Source organism: Haliaeetus leucocephalus, unplaced genomic scaffold, assembly GCF_000737465.1.
Source record: "Haliaeetus leucocephalus isolate CR32 unplaced genomic scaffold, Haliaeetus_leucocephalus-4.0 Scaffold428, whole genome shotgun sequence".
Classification (NCBI taxonomy): Eukaryota; Metazoa; Chordata; class Aves; order Accipitriformes; family Accipitridae; genus Haliaeetus; species Haliaeetus leucocephalus.
Window position 1 is genome coordinate 823,240 of NW_010972864.1, and position 15,075 is coordinate 838,314.

The 15,075-nt window shown below is 38.1% G+C and overlaps 1 protein-coding gene across 1 annotated transcript in view; it reads left to right on the forward strand.

The window, feature by feature from the left end:
* The window catches only part of GREB1L (growth regulation by estrogen in breast cancer-like), a 64,433-nt gene that overhangs the window by 20,683 nt on the left and 28,675 nt on the right, over positions 1-15,075 (forward strand). The window contains exons 9-14 of the mRNA XM_010574310.1: positions 1,434-1,571; positions 3,341-3,526; positions 8,192-8,518; positions 9,378-9,506; positions 10,096-10,230; positions 13,534-13,731. Of these exons, the coding sequence (XP_010572612.1) occupies positions 1,434-1,571; positions 3,341-3,526; positions 8,192-8,518; positions 9,378-9,506; positions 10,096-10,230; positions 13,534-13,731 (1,113 nt within the window). The remainder of the gene's footprint in view (positions 1-1,433; positions 1,572-3,340; positions 3,527-8,191; positions 8,519-9,377; positions 9,507-10,095; positions 10,231-13,533; positions 13,732-15,075) is intronic.

The window sequence follows — 15,075 nt, forward strand, 5'->3', positions numbered from 1 at the left end:
AGTGTATGGATAGATGAACATATTTCAAAGATTTTCATTAGCCTTCACCTTGGATGTTGTGTCTGTCTGGTGTGGCATGCTACAGAAACTGTACACTCCATTCCTTCACAGGAAAAAAAGGTTTTATATAACTTTGGCCTAACAGAGGACACTGATGTCCACTAGGTCATCTTCAGTTAAAAGCATGAAGTTTGTGAGACCAAATATCTGTTGTGCATGGAAGAGCTTGTAGGAGGGATATGTAACATCATGATATGAAATAGGATTAATCACATGTATGTGTGAATACTCATCAATTTCCATGTAGGTACCTCTTTATACATAACTATTAATAAAACTGTTCACTATTTAAGCACTTTTCAGTTGTGGGATTCAGCATACTTTGTAAAGGGGAATAAACAATTACTTATTCCTATCTCTATAGAGTGAGAGAATAAACATACAAGGAAGAAAAAAAGCCATTTGTTAATATGCACGATGTATTTTTAACTCTGCTTTGGAGGGCTTGGTTTAGAGATATTTTGGAATGAATTTTCAGAGATACTCATTATAGGAAGAAGGGTTACATGGTAGTGCAGGCCTGCCTATTTGAGCACCTCAAATCAATCGCAGCTTTTGTAGGTTTCTAGCTTCAGAGACCCGCTGAAGATACCTGATATAAGGCAATCTCCCCCTTTTGCTGAGTTTGTCTCCGCCAATCTACTACCTCTTTTGTGTACTCCATTTTCCATGTGTCTTTCGTAGTATTTTTTTCTGTTTGATAAACAGTTTCCACTGCTAAAACACATGGATTCATTCATGCTGCCTTTGATGCTTTTCTATTGATGGCATTGTTTGAAAAGTTTGTTACAAACCACCAAATGAAGCCTGAGAAACTTCTGAAGCAGACCTCACACTGAAACCTGATTACAGATTACAAAATTCTTGCACTTTGTTTCTTTTTACTTGTGAAAGCTGCTCTTGCTCTTTCATGAGTAAAGCCTAGTTTTTATCCTTGTAATAACTCTCCAAGGACAGCTTTGAGATTTTGGCCTGTTTTTGTTTTTCTTATCTACATATATTCTAGGTCAGAAGTCAGAACAGTCTCTTCCCTTGTATTGAGAGGCAATATTGAGAAATAGTCTCCATCTTAGAGGTGGCCTTTTGGCATAGTACTTGGCTTTGTTTAAAGAAGCATATTCAAACCTGTGTTTTCTCTCTCATTCCCACCAACAATACAGTGGTCAGAAAAGTTTTATTTTAGGGGTGGGACTACAGGAGGATATAGGCTCTTAATTTAAATTACTTAAAACTATAGCAGGAAATGCAGAGACCTGTTGAATTTTATTACAGTTAGTGCTCTGCAGTGGTTTTTTTTTTTTTATTTGTTCATACGGCCAAATCACAGTATGAGCCTTTTAGTAATGGAAGCTTCTCTTTTCTTTATTTTATAGACCCTCTTTTGTCAGTCCCAGTTCCTCAATCCATGCTAACTGGAATTTTACAGCCTCAACCCATCCCAGCAGGGGAGACTGTAATAGTTCCTGAAAACCTGCTGAATAACTCAGGAGTCAGACCAGTGATTCTGATAGGTAAGTCTTACACTGGGGAATCAAATGCTGCATTTTGAACAAATACATGCTCCCCTAGGAGAAGGGGTTTTTTGATTTCTTTTTGTTGGTTCTGGCATTCAGTACAATATGAAGTCAGTTTGTCATGGATGGTTTGCTTTAGTTGCTCAACATTTAAAATCAGAACTTAAGCGATTTCTGGAGAACCTGATTTGCAAATGGGTCACGACTACGTCAAATTTATACAAAATGTCTGGCCAAACTGAAGTTTTGTACAGTCCAACAACAGAAATACCTCCATGTAGTGAAAATAGCTTTCCAGTATAAACAACTTACAAAACAAGCAAATATTTCCTGCAGCATTTGTAGTCCAGATCTTGAAGCCCAGGGATTCTGCATGAGAACCAGAAAATTGATTTGAACTGAGTAATCAGAAGTAAACCGTAACTAACTTTTTGTCTTTTATAGTCCATACTTCTTGTAAGCAACTGAGATAACAGATCAGGCTTTTAAAATCATTTACCTGTATAAAGTATATTGTTAACCCTTAGAAAAACATTGCTTTTACTTTAAAAGTATGACTCATAATGTGTATATCACTTTCAACCTGAGCTATTTGGGCATACTATATAACAAAAGACGGGTCAGCTAGTACTGCCAAGATTTTGATGAGTGATTTTTTTTTTTTTTTTTTGACTCTAGATCTCTTCTCAGTCCAGCATAGTACAGATGGTTGTATAAAGTAGCTTCACTGTTAACATAACATGCCTATCAATACAATCCATGGAATAATTTATCATTGCTGAAGGAATGGAGAAGTTCTTCAAATCCTCACTTGCAGAGATAAGCCTAATACACACAATTCCCAGAGAATTAACAGGGCCATCTACACTAGTAAATCCGTCAAGGACAGGGTTACACTTCTAGTTTGTTTTGCTTAGCGTTGTTTTCTGGAAGCCTATTCTAAAGCTCTAGCATGGTGCTTTAACGGTTTTCAGAGAAACACTTCCTTATTAAAGACAAGGGTGCCTACAGTCATCAGCTTAAGTGCAAATTGAATGCAGCCCTTAGGCTCTTGGAGAGTTGCCAATGAAGTCCTCAGTTAGGCTAAATGTTAGTGGCCCTGAGAAACAGTGTCCTATTAATAGTACAGAACCAGATGTACCTAAATGGATGGATTTGGCAAAACCTGTGTGGATTTTTTTTTAAAACAAAAACATTCTCAAGGAAAAGAGGAGTTAGCCTGTGCTCATGTGCTTTACCTTACAGAACATCAATTTAGTTGTTAACGTTTATTTAACCTGTTTATGAAAACAGAATGGAAACGTGGCAAAAAAAAGTTAAATCAATCACAGCAATGCCACAGTGGCTGAATCAATGCTAATGTTACTTATGCTGCTTTTATAATGTTAAGATCAATGTACTTTTGCTTCCATTGATTTTTCTTTTTTGTACACCATATTATGGAGAATCTGTATTTAAAGGTCAGGATAAGACCCAAATAGATAATATTCTCATCTGTATTTGCATAACAATAATTATTATCCTGCTGGTATCCAATTATTGTTAGTTTTTGCAAATCTATCTGATCATTTATAAAATACAGCAACGGATCACTGGCCTATCTCATTTATTTTTGTAAGCAATTATAATGCCAAGAACAGTCACTGATGCAGTATGTTTTGCAAGATAACATTAAGGAGAACTTTGGAAATGTGTACATTGTGCAAGATTTCATGTAGTGGCATATTTTGTAAATTTCTGGGGGGGGTTTGTTTCCTTTATCAAAGGTTATGGCACTTTACCTTATTTCTATGGAAATGTTGGTGATATTGTTGTAAGTCCCTTGCTGGTGAATTGCTACAAGGTTCCACAGCTGGAAATGAAGGATTTGGATCTCTTGGGTTTGACCAGCAGTCAGCTGCTAAGTGTGGAGAACATGATTCTTTTAACTATCCAGTATCTTGTCCAACTAGGTAAGCAATTTGTCATAAGCACTTGTTTTTATTTGTGATTGTCCTTTTTTTTCTCCCCACCCTCTTTATGTCGGTTTCAGAGCCAATTTCTGGCTATTTTTGTGCCTGGAAGAGGTAAGTGGCTCCATCTAGTGTGTGTGACTTTGTTACTTTGTTCATCAGACTGAAGAAGCAAAGCGATTTAAAGGCTGATACTGCTTCTAGTCTCCATATGGGGATTGACCAGGTCATCTTTGTGAAAATGGACTTGCAATGCAGATAACTCATTTGCTTAGGGTATTAAACCATCAGTTATCACAGCTCTTTATTTAGTTTTGTGACAAATGCTGGCAGATGTGTGATGGTCATCATTGTTTTGCTGACAGCACCGTTTACATGAAAACCACATTTGTTATTCAGACTAAAGCAAGTGATTCAGTGAATATCTCATTCTTGTAAATGTTTTTGAAAGGGACTCTTTGCAAGTTTGAGAGCAAATCAGCAAACCACATTTTCTTTCTCTTACTGCAGGTCCAGAAATTATTCCTGATCTTAGAGTAAAAAGCGACAGTGTTAACAGTAAGATTTTAGAAGTTAAAGAATAATGCAAGATAGTGTTGGGAAACTTTTCACAGCAGTCTCAGTCTTAACTTCTGTATTTGAAAATATGCTGCCTATCATAGAGGAGTGTGAAATAACTTTTGTGAAAAGCACAGTGCTTTTCCTGCACTGGGCTTCTGTTAGGGCATCTGTAATTCATAATGGTATGAAATGTGCAAATGTTTCAAAAGAAGCACAGCTGGTGATAACCCTATAAATTGGGGAGCAAATGTGCTCTGTGCAGGTTTCACCCATGGATTCTTATGATTTGCTTTTCTCCCTTGATGCAGTACTGTTACGGACAGGAAGGAGGCTATTGTGTAATACTAAATATTGTTGTAATACTCTCTAAGTGACTCATTTGCTTTATTTATCATTCTCTGCCTCAATAGTCCATTGGATGCCATGTTAGAACTGACAGGGTTTCTTTATTTTTTACAGGCTGAATGTTTTTCTGTTGCCCTTCTCTCAGTGGGCTTAAATTTGTTATCTGAGTTTTTCATCTTCATTGGAAAGTTTGTAGAGTCTTCATGTTAAAACCAGCTGCTTCACACAGTTCTGGATTGATAGAGGCAGCCTGCAAATTTCCTGTGGGGAAACAGGTAGTCAGCTGATGCAGCATTTCCAATTAAAAATAAACTATTTCTTGAAACTCACTGAGTCAGTGAACAACACTCCAAGAGCAAATCCAACTGCAGATGGATGCAGCAAGTCTGTACTTGCTGTACACTGGAGGAGGCTTCATGCAAAGCTTCTGGAGCTGAACTGAGCTGTGTCTAGCGAGCACCATGCCTTCAACATAAAGCATTTCCTTTATTAGCAGGTGTTCAGTTTGGCTTTTGTTCTTAGCTGTGCAAAGCTGAATAGTTTTCCGTTTGGCCTCATGTGGAGATGGGTGCCAGCACTGTAAGATGAAAGAGCCTAATGAGGAGAAAAGTAAAAATATTCTGCAGAGCATGGTGATCAAAACATGTTGCTGGTTTGAATATGGCTACCAAACTGTAGCCTTTATCCCATTTTATAAAATCAAAGCAGATTAAAGATGATTGGAGGACAGCCAGCTTCAAAAGTATTTGACGAGGAGAAGAGGCAAATACATACATAAATTAACAGTTTACTCATGTGAGCCTCTTTTTTTTCTTGAGAAAGTAGGACTAAAAAGTTACTCCTTTTTTTCTGGATCGTATTGTGAAAGAATTAAGATAAAGGCAAAGATAAAAAAGCAGACAGAAGAGTGAAATAGATACTGAGTCTTGCCTATTCTTTTCAGATCTTGCTACCTGTACAAAATATGTTTGCAGATGACTGTGATCACAGATCATAAGAATATTATTTATGAAAGTGCTCCTTTTTTGAAAAAAGATATATCTGAGAATTCCTTTCAGTTTTCCTGTAAGATTATGACACTATTCATTGTAGGGTAATGCTGTTGTGTTTTCAGAAATCAGCTGAGCAATTTCACAACGATATTACAAATCAAATTAAACAAAATAAGTGTATTTCTGATGCTTTCATTTTAAACCTGCTGTGTAGACTATACACAGTTAAAGCTGTGATTGTGAGACATAGCATTGCTATAAATAAATTCCACTCACCGTGATAAAGGAATAAGTAAAAAAAGATCAAGAGCTGTGTTTGATTTCAGTGGTATTTACAGTCTGTCTCCTGTACTTATTCAGTTTCACATTTGTTATCTTTGGCAGCATTCATAGTGAAGTATTCGCAAGCTTTGTTTTTATACCTCAAAATGTGCATATTTGCAGTATGGGCTACATTGTCATTTGTAATTGTCTGCTTTTTACTATTGCACCACCGTTTCTACAAACACAATCTCATCCTTCACAGTGCTAAGGTCTGTGTTTTGGTTTTTCAGCTGGAGGAGATTTCTGGACCTTCTGTTAACTACCTGTTTAGAATTATAAAATTTTTCTCCCTTCTCTCTTGTGGTACATTTGAATCGCTTTGACTATGTGTATGCTGTGACACCCAGAGTTTTTTTGTAGTTTCAGTATCTGAATGCACATCCAGACTCAAAGCAGGAACAAGCCTCTGTCTTCAGTGTAAGGGGTATTCAGAGACTCAAAGCAAGAGGTTATCCCAGCAATTGTCCTGGTCTTAAATGGTTGGGGGAGTAGTTCTCTGTGGGATGCCCTGTGAAGTGTGTCTACCCAGAAATGGATGACATTTGAATATGTTGTCATAAACTGTAGGTGGTTTTGGAAGCATAACTATGTTAATAAACTCTTTTTCAGATACTAATATTTTATGGTATTATTTGTTTTGCAGTTTTGTTTTCTGAAGTCAAGATGACCCTTTGCATACTCATTTCTGTACAGAAGCTTCCAAATATTCCCTTTTAACCTTGACAGATTCCTGATACGTATTTATGAAACTGTTCACAATCAAAATCTGTATCTATCATTTTGCCTTCCATCTCATCTGATAGTACTTCCATTATTTTTCTGGATAGTTGTGGAGAAAGACTGCCACGAGCCAAGTGTGGTATGAAACACCTCACTAATTTCAGTATCAGTGCCTTTCTGATAACTAAGTATTTTTAAAAGTTTTTCTCTTATAAATTATCTGAATGAAATTCCGTGTGTTCTCATACAGAAGTCTTTCCATTTGTACAACTACTTTCATTTTCTTGGATTCATGATGACCCCTGTGTCTAGAGCCTGTCTCTTAAGTAACCTCCCTCAATCAGCAAAAGCTTGCTTTTATTTCTTTAGTGTATAACATCTTTTTTTGTTGTGGTGGTTGTGTTGTAGATAGACTTTATTTCTGCAGAAGAAGATTTATCTCTCTGTCAATAAATGTTTATTTCTTTCTGTTTTGAGATCTTCAAAGACCTAGAATGTGTGATGTTTTCTTAGAAGGGAAAGAAAATATACTTCCAAAAAAGAGAACTATAAAGAGAGAATTATGCCTACGCTGCATTAAATTAGACTCATCAGAACTTTTTGTTTTTATCAAAAGTGAAAACAGCCTTGCATTTACAAGTCTATACTTGTCCTACCATCCTATGGTAATTGGATAGTGACACTCTCCATATGTTACTTCTCAAAAAGGCAAAATGACAACAGGCGGCAGTTTTTACAGATTCTGTACTGTAGGTTATTTACGTGCTCCCTGCCCTGCTTCTCACGCAACCTTTCTGTTTCCTGTTGACTTTGGCCCTGAAAGAAAACCTAAAACTAAACCCAGCATTTCACATATCTCTGGTATTTAAGCCCCCCTTTTTGTCATAGAAAAGCAAGCTGCTGAAGCATGAAGCTCTCTCCTTTGGCACTAACATGAGATCTTGGCAATTTAAGCTATGGTTACTTCTTACTCTGTGTTCATGAATATTATTATCTGTTCCTGAGTATCTTTGACAATGAAGCAAATCTTACTGAGCAAAATGTTAACTGAAGCTGAGTTGGGGGACTGATGCTAAGACAGGATATCTTATATTTCCATTTTCTGATTCAAGTTTGCAATACAGTTTACAAATGAGGAATGAAAATCTAAAGTTGATATACCTGTTTACATTAGAAGTTTGAAGATTTGTTAAATTAATCTAATTTAACTAAAGTAAAAGAAGAGGTCAAACCTGTTTATTTACATCCATGCTTAGTTTACTTGTATGCATGATGAGAAAAAGCAAAATGAAGACCACTTGACAGGCTTTGTCATAGTGCATGGCTGTGATTAGACTGCTGAGGATAAGCATTTGAGTTTTCTGCTGTAAAAAATATATGCAGGCTATGTGATTAATCCTTCTGTTCCAGGCAAAAGGCACATATTTTCACACTCCCTAGTTTGTTCCACCAGTTTCTGAAGGTAGAAAAGCTAGGAGTATGATGGAACACCTCATTGTTTAAAAAAAAAAAAAAAAAGCAGATGGTGGGAGAGAGAGGCTTCTAATATGAAAAACCAAGAATAAGCCATGTGGGTAAATATTCACTGAGTAGCGAGTGGGTTTTGTGAATGTAAAAAATATGGTGAAGGAGCTTGTCAGATCAAGACAGACATGTGATTCTTCCTGGTCATTAACATTTTGATATGCAATACTGTTCTTCTGTTTGTTTGTTTTCAATTTAGGTCCTGACCAGATACCCCTGAGGGAAGAATTTGAGCAGATCATGTTGAAAGCTATGCAGGAGTTCACTCTGAGAGAGCGATCCTTGCAAATGAGCGCACAGTGTATCTCTGTGTCACCAGGTCAACTCCCTTGGCTTGCTAGGTTAATCGCTAGTGTGTCCCGGGACCTTGTGCACGTGGTCGTTACCCAGAATTCACTGGCAGAGGGCATCTCGGAGACCTTGAGGTCTCTCAATGAAATGAAACATCAGCAAAAGCTACCAGATTATGTAGTTGCCATTTGTGCATCAAAGATAAGAGGAAATGAATTCTGCGTAGTAGTACTAGGTGGGTATATTGGCAGTACGCTTCAAATACCAATGCAATTTTGCTGAACTTATTTGCTCGAGTCATTGTTCCAGCTTTTAAATCCCTTTTGTTCTTTTTATTCTCCTTTGTGTTGTTACACTGCAATGTCCCAGTTTACTATTTCTCCATCAAGACTTGGAGTACTGATGTGCATGAGGATCTAGAAAAATAGCTGTGTGCTAATCATTACTACTCCTTGAGAGGCCTAAGAGTTTGTGTGTTTGTGTGGCTACCTTAGAAAATATCTTGAAGTGACCCAGTGACAAAACAGTCAGTTCATCTTTCTCTGTTTTGTGTAAGAGCTCTGTTATTTCACATGGCAGTATTGGATTGACCACAGTCTTCTGCAGACCACTGTAAAACAGAACATACTTCTTATCCTTTTTACCATGTTGATTTTTAAATTCCACATTGGTGACTGGCTGTGATATTTGTGTGTGCATGAGTGTGTCTGAATGGAATTGAATTTTGACTAGTCATCTTTTCTTTGTAGGCAGATAAATCAGTAATGTCAATTTTTTACTTTTTTCACACTAGGAATAATTGCTTTTTCATATTTACCCAGAATTCTCCATTCCACTTAAGGTACAAATACTTATTTTTTGTATCATTTGTCACCAAAAACTACAGGCAACAGCTTGCAAAGGATGTGCTAAACCAATATAAGTAATTCTTCTGTCACTAGCGAAATAGACTTGAGACTACTCTCCCAGTCTGCTGGGTAAAGGCAGTGGAGATCCATGACTGAAGATCAGCCCATGCTTCTAGGATGAAAAGGTTGTGTTGATAGTGCACTGTGTTAAAGATTGCTCTTGCTTTTTTCCCCCCTCTCCTCCAGGTCAATATCAATCTAGGGCACTTGCAGAAAGCATGCTTACCACCAGTGAATTTTTAAAAGAGATCAGTTATGAGCTCATTACAGGGAAAGTTAGTTTCCTCGCATCGCATTTCAAGAATACATCTTTAGGTGAGTGATCCTAAGAAACAGAAGTTCTAGCCAAGACAGTTATTTATTTAGGGTTGGTGTGTCTCCTGTTCAGCAGCTAAAGCGCACATAAATACAGCTCTGCCCTCTCCCCCAAGAGGCATTCTTTCTTTCTCTCCATTCACTGTGTGTAAAGGAGCACTCGTCTCCTTCACCCATGCAGTACGAGTTACCCTGTGGCAAAACATTTTTAACACTGTTTATACTGCTGAATGTGATGGTAGGGCACCCGTAAGTGCATGTGTCTTTTCTTGTTTGTGCTTTCAGCACAGGTTTTAGAGGTTGTTTTATAGCGTGAGTTTCTTTGTAATCATCAGTTGTCACTGCTAGCTGGAAAGGCACAGAGCTGAAATTATTCAGCTGTGGTTTCTTTTTTGGAATTCATTCAACTGGCAAATCAGTAAATAAAAGAGAAAAATATTCTCCCTCCCTCTCTTCCCTGTATCTCCAGTCCCCTGCCCTTTCGCAGATTCGACATAAGCTTTGTGAGAACATGTGTGTATACGTAATGTTCTACATCATTTGTCTGAAATGGCTTCCAGATAATTTGGTGTTGCTAATTCTTATCTAGGTGATGATTTGGACAAGCTGCTGGAGAAAATGCTACAGCAGCGAGGGGAAAGTGTCATTATTCCCTTTAATGGAGATGTTAGTGAGTGTGTGTCATCTCAGGAGGCAATTGCCATGGTTTCTACACAAGAACCAGGTAAATTTTTTTACATGCAAGATGTGAAAAAAGTGAGTAGTTTGCTAAATGTCAAAATGCATGTGCCTCAGAAGAGTCTGAGGGCACAGCTGTGGTCAGTGTGCCAACCTTTGAATATTAATACTACCACCTGAATGTAGTAATACAGCAGTCTCTCAGACAGAAAGTCTCTGTAGTAAACTTCAACAACTTTTTTCCCCTATGTTTTGTAATTCTTAAGCTAAAATATGTCACCTTCTGTTAATGCGCTGGGCAGAGTAGAGAAGATGTTCCTTTTTAACGTTGGCAGTGTGAACTCATTTCACCCTTTTGCACCTAGAAAAGGAATGTAATCTTGGGTTTAAGGCAGAGGGGAACTGTGTTCTTGTGCTGATATCTCCAGGTGTCCTCCTGTTTCTTAACTTTTGATATTCCTCACTTTCCACATGTAAAATGGTAATAATACGTACTACAGACTTGTGCTCTGAGGCTTAAACTTCTAGGGAAAGTGTTTTAAGATCTTGGACTGAAAGTGCTAGGCAAGTGTAATCTGCAATTTGCTTATTTAGAAGAGATGTGTCTTATTCAGCGTAATGGGATGAGCTACTTAGGTGCAAAAGATGAGCTAGGATTTCTTGTCTAAAAATGCTAATTACCATTTTCCCACTTCGAAATTCTTCCATTATTCAGAGCTTTAACCATACTTTCCTTTTCATATGACAGTAATGGTAAAAGATACACTGACCTGTTGTGAACACCAAGATTCTTTTAGGTCTAGTATCAAAGCAAATTCAACCTCCAGTAAAGCTTTTTCACTGTGAAAGAAAGGTATACTCTTGATTCACGTTAGTTAGCTTAAATTAATCAGCTCAGTGTTAGTTCTGAATGAAAGCAAGGTGGTTGATAGTCTCCACATGGATCAGGAGACCCAATCAGGAAGGCTGCCAGGTACTTGGTTCTGGCAGCCCCAGAAGGACAAGTCTTGAGCTTCCTCACAGGATTAATTTGAAGGGAGACAGATCTTTTGATTCTGTTATTTTTTTTGTTCTTACTATGTAATGATGTGCAGTGGTGCTTTTTTAAACATTCATGTTTTCTCAAACAATTATTCTGAGCTAGCTTTGTCTTTTAAATATGGCTGTACAATGGTTGAAGCTACTGGGAGTCTGCCTGAATAAAAAAAAAGGAGAGGTAAGTCTCCTAGACAGTGAGAGGGACCTTTCTCCCATAGTAGATCTAATGAAATGAACATTGAGGCAGGTTTGAGCAGGCGATAAGCTTGCGCACAAACACATGTGTGTCTATATAAAACTAACATACCAGGTTTTCACCCCAAACACCTTCCAATTTTCATGTAAATTGCAAGATTTGATAAAGTGGCTTATTACCTAAAAAAGCAACAATAGTTCTTTTTTATTAAATTTGCAGTAGGTTTGGGTTTTTTCTTTGTTTTTTTAAGAAATTTACCCTAGGCAATTTTTATGGTAAGCAGTCCATTAATCAGAATTTAATTTGTAGTAGAAAAACTGACATAAGCAAAAAATGTAATGGCATTATAGGATTTAATTTGGTAATCTGCAAGTTGAAAATATTTAGGGGCTAGTGAAACATGGATTGTTGGTCATTGAATTTACCTACTGGAAATTCTGAAATATAGGAACATGTTTTTATTTGAGGAAACGTGAATGTTCTGTATGTGCCTATAGAAAGCAAAACTCCAGTCCCACAGTTCTCTTTATTAAGTTCAAATAAATCTGAGACTAAACTTTTGTAAAAAATCAAGAAACCTCCAAACAAATAAATGCCCCCTTCAATAACTGAGATTTATTGCCTAGGTGTAAAGCTCATCTTCCCTTTGCAGCGTACAATAGAATCATAAAATAGTTTGCGTTGGAAGGGACCTTTCAGGGTCATCTAGTCCCACCCCCCCCTGTAATAAGCAGGGACATCTTCAACTAGATCAGGTTGCTCAGAGCCCTGTCCAACCTGGCCTTGAATGTTCCCAGGGACGGGGCATCTACCACCTCTCTGGGCAACCTGTTCCAGTGTTTCACCACCCTCATCATAGAAAATTTCTTCCTTCTATCTAGGCTAAATCTACCCTCTTTTACATTAAAACCATTACCCCTTGTCCTATCGCAACAGGCCCTATTAAAAAGTCTGTCCCCATCTTTCTTATAAGCTTTTCTACTCTGCCCCCTTTAAGTACTGGAAGGCTGCAGTAAGGTCTCCCCGGAGCCTTTGCTTCTCCAGGCTGAACAACCCCAACTCTCTCAGCCTGTCCTCACAGGAGAGGTGTTCCATCCCTCTGGTCATTTTTGTGGCCCTCCTCTGGACCCGCTCCAAGAGGCCCATGTCTTCCCTGTGCTGAGGACCCCAGAGCTGGAGGCAGCACTCCAGGTGGGGTCTCACCAGAGCAGAGCAGAGGGGCAGAATCCCCTCCCTCGACCCACTGGCCACACTGCTTTGGATGCAGCCCAGGGTATGGTTGGCTTTCTGGGCTGTGAGCGCATGTTGCCGGCTCACGCCCAGCTTTTCATCCACCAGTACCCCCAAGACCTTCTCCACAGGGCTGCTCTCAATAATTACTATCAGTCAGTATATAGACATACAGCTATCTCAGTGCTGACTTAGAGTGGGGCTCAGTACTTCAGAGTAGAGCTGATGTACGAACAAACACCCAACTTACCTGCTGTCCTTTTAGAGTCTTTTTGGCAAGATCATCAATGCAGGCTCAGTTTCCTCAGATTAATAGGTGTGCTGGCTCTCATCCCATTGTGTTCTGAGCCCAGCAATCTCAGCACCCAGCAGCCTCAACATCCATGGCTGGTTCTCCCAGCAGGAGTGATGGAGGCATGCTCCTGAAGAACTGCAAGTTTCAGGAGGGGATTAGTGATGCGTGTATATATATATACACACACACATATATTTTTTTTCTCATATATACACATTATTTATGTATATTTATGCATGTATATTATGTATGTGTTGGTTCATTTAACAGAATGCATTTCACTGTTGTCATTGAGGCTTCCTTTGGTTGCACTGTGAAAAATCCTCAAAACACTTAGGGCATTTAAAAAATGGGCAGTGCTGTACTTGAGGTCTGACATGTAATCATATTTTGATCAAAAAAAGGAAGTTGTCATTTGTGAGCTGTACCCAGCTCTCCAGAGTGTTGGGATTTAGTCTGGTGATTGATATTTTTTTTTCTGATAATAGAGGGTAGGCTATTTGGAGGGTCATGTTTATCGGGGGGGGGGGGGGGAAGTAAACATGTTTCTTGTTGTGTTTTGTTTTCTTTTTCAAACAAACACACTCTAGATTTGGATGTTGATACCTTCCAAATTTACCAGCCACAGCTTACAGTTGCCAGAAAGCTCTTGTCCCAGGTTTGTGCTATAGCAGACAGTGGCAATCAGAGCCTGGATCTGGGCCACTTCAGCAAAGTAGACTTCATCGTTATAGTTCCTCGTTCAGAAGTCCTGGTGCAGCAGACACTTCAACGGATTCGACAATCAGGTAAAAGGGAGGGGAGGAAAAAGAGACTGTTAAACTAAAGTATGTGATATTAAATCATATCTGGTACAAATGGAGAAGTTGTTCCAACATGTATTTTGCATGTCCAGTATTAGCTCCATTAGTTGTTATTGTTGATGAATTCTAAATCTCTTCCTTTCATAAACTGGGCCCAAGCTGTGCCACATGACTGTCAAAAGAAATTGCCATTTTCATGCGGGTCTGAGGAATGTATGACGTGGAGAAGCATTCAACTGTTAAGAGAGGGAGTGGATAAGCAAGTGCAGCTGTTCAGATCTTTTATCCTCTAGACTTGTTAGTGCTATTTGTTCTAGGTACACATTTGTACATATGCTCTCATATGTATTAGCACAGATGTATGTGCAGGAAGCTCTCTTACTAGGTAGATAAATGCCTGAGTAATACAAGCACATTGGCACACAATAATTGCCATGCTTATTCAGATGGTGAGTTTTCTTGTCTGGAGTTGTGTGTCTGACCATGGTTAGTACCAAATGCTTCAAGAGGAACAAGAACGCTTTAGTGTACAGGTTATGGAATATGTCTCCCTTGAGAATGGCCTCTGTTATCCACTCTGTTAGTGACTGACATGTATCCAGAAAAGCATAAGGGTTTCTTCATGGAGAAAATTGCTGTCTAATGGAACTAAGGACTATCCGTATAGGTGTTTGGTCCTTTTTAGCTCTTGATCTCTGATATCTGGGAGTAAAGAAGTCCTTAGGATAGTTGTGTATTTAGGATTTTTTTTAATCAGCTGAACGTTTTTTGTTTTTTTGGGTTTTTTTCTGCCTTCAGCTTTATCTAATAATCCTTTGTATTTACATTTGAAAAACATGAATATGAGGTTCTGGTGTAATGCATCTATGAGTGGTTTTGGGTAGCTGTTGTCTTTTTTCCTCTCTTGTTTTCTCCTCTAGACTAAACAATCCCACACTTTTTGATTGTGCAGATATGCTCTGATATTGCTCAATATTGTGGTCCATCTCTGTATTTTTTTTTCTCTGCTTTGTACTATTTTACTAGTAAAACAAAAAGAATAAAATAGTTTACTTGGAGTATGGGTTTCTTTTCCCTTCTAACATAACTTTATAGGGGTTTTTTTTGTTCCATTCCTTGTTTCTTCAGACATTTACTTAATTTGCTGCTACACTAAACCAGAGGTCTTCTGATATCTCTTAACAGGGTTTCCAGTTTGTTTTATTTATTTTTTTAAATGAATGGTTTTTACTTTACTTTTTAAAATAATTTTTTTTTAAATCATGAAGACCCTGGCAAATACATAGTTGACTGACATTTCACAGTGGCTTATTGCTACTTCTTTAATTC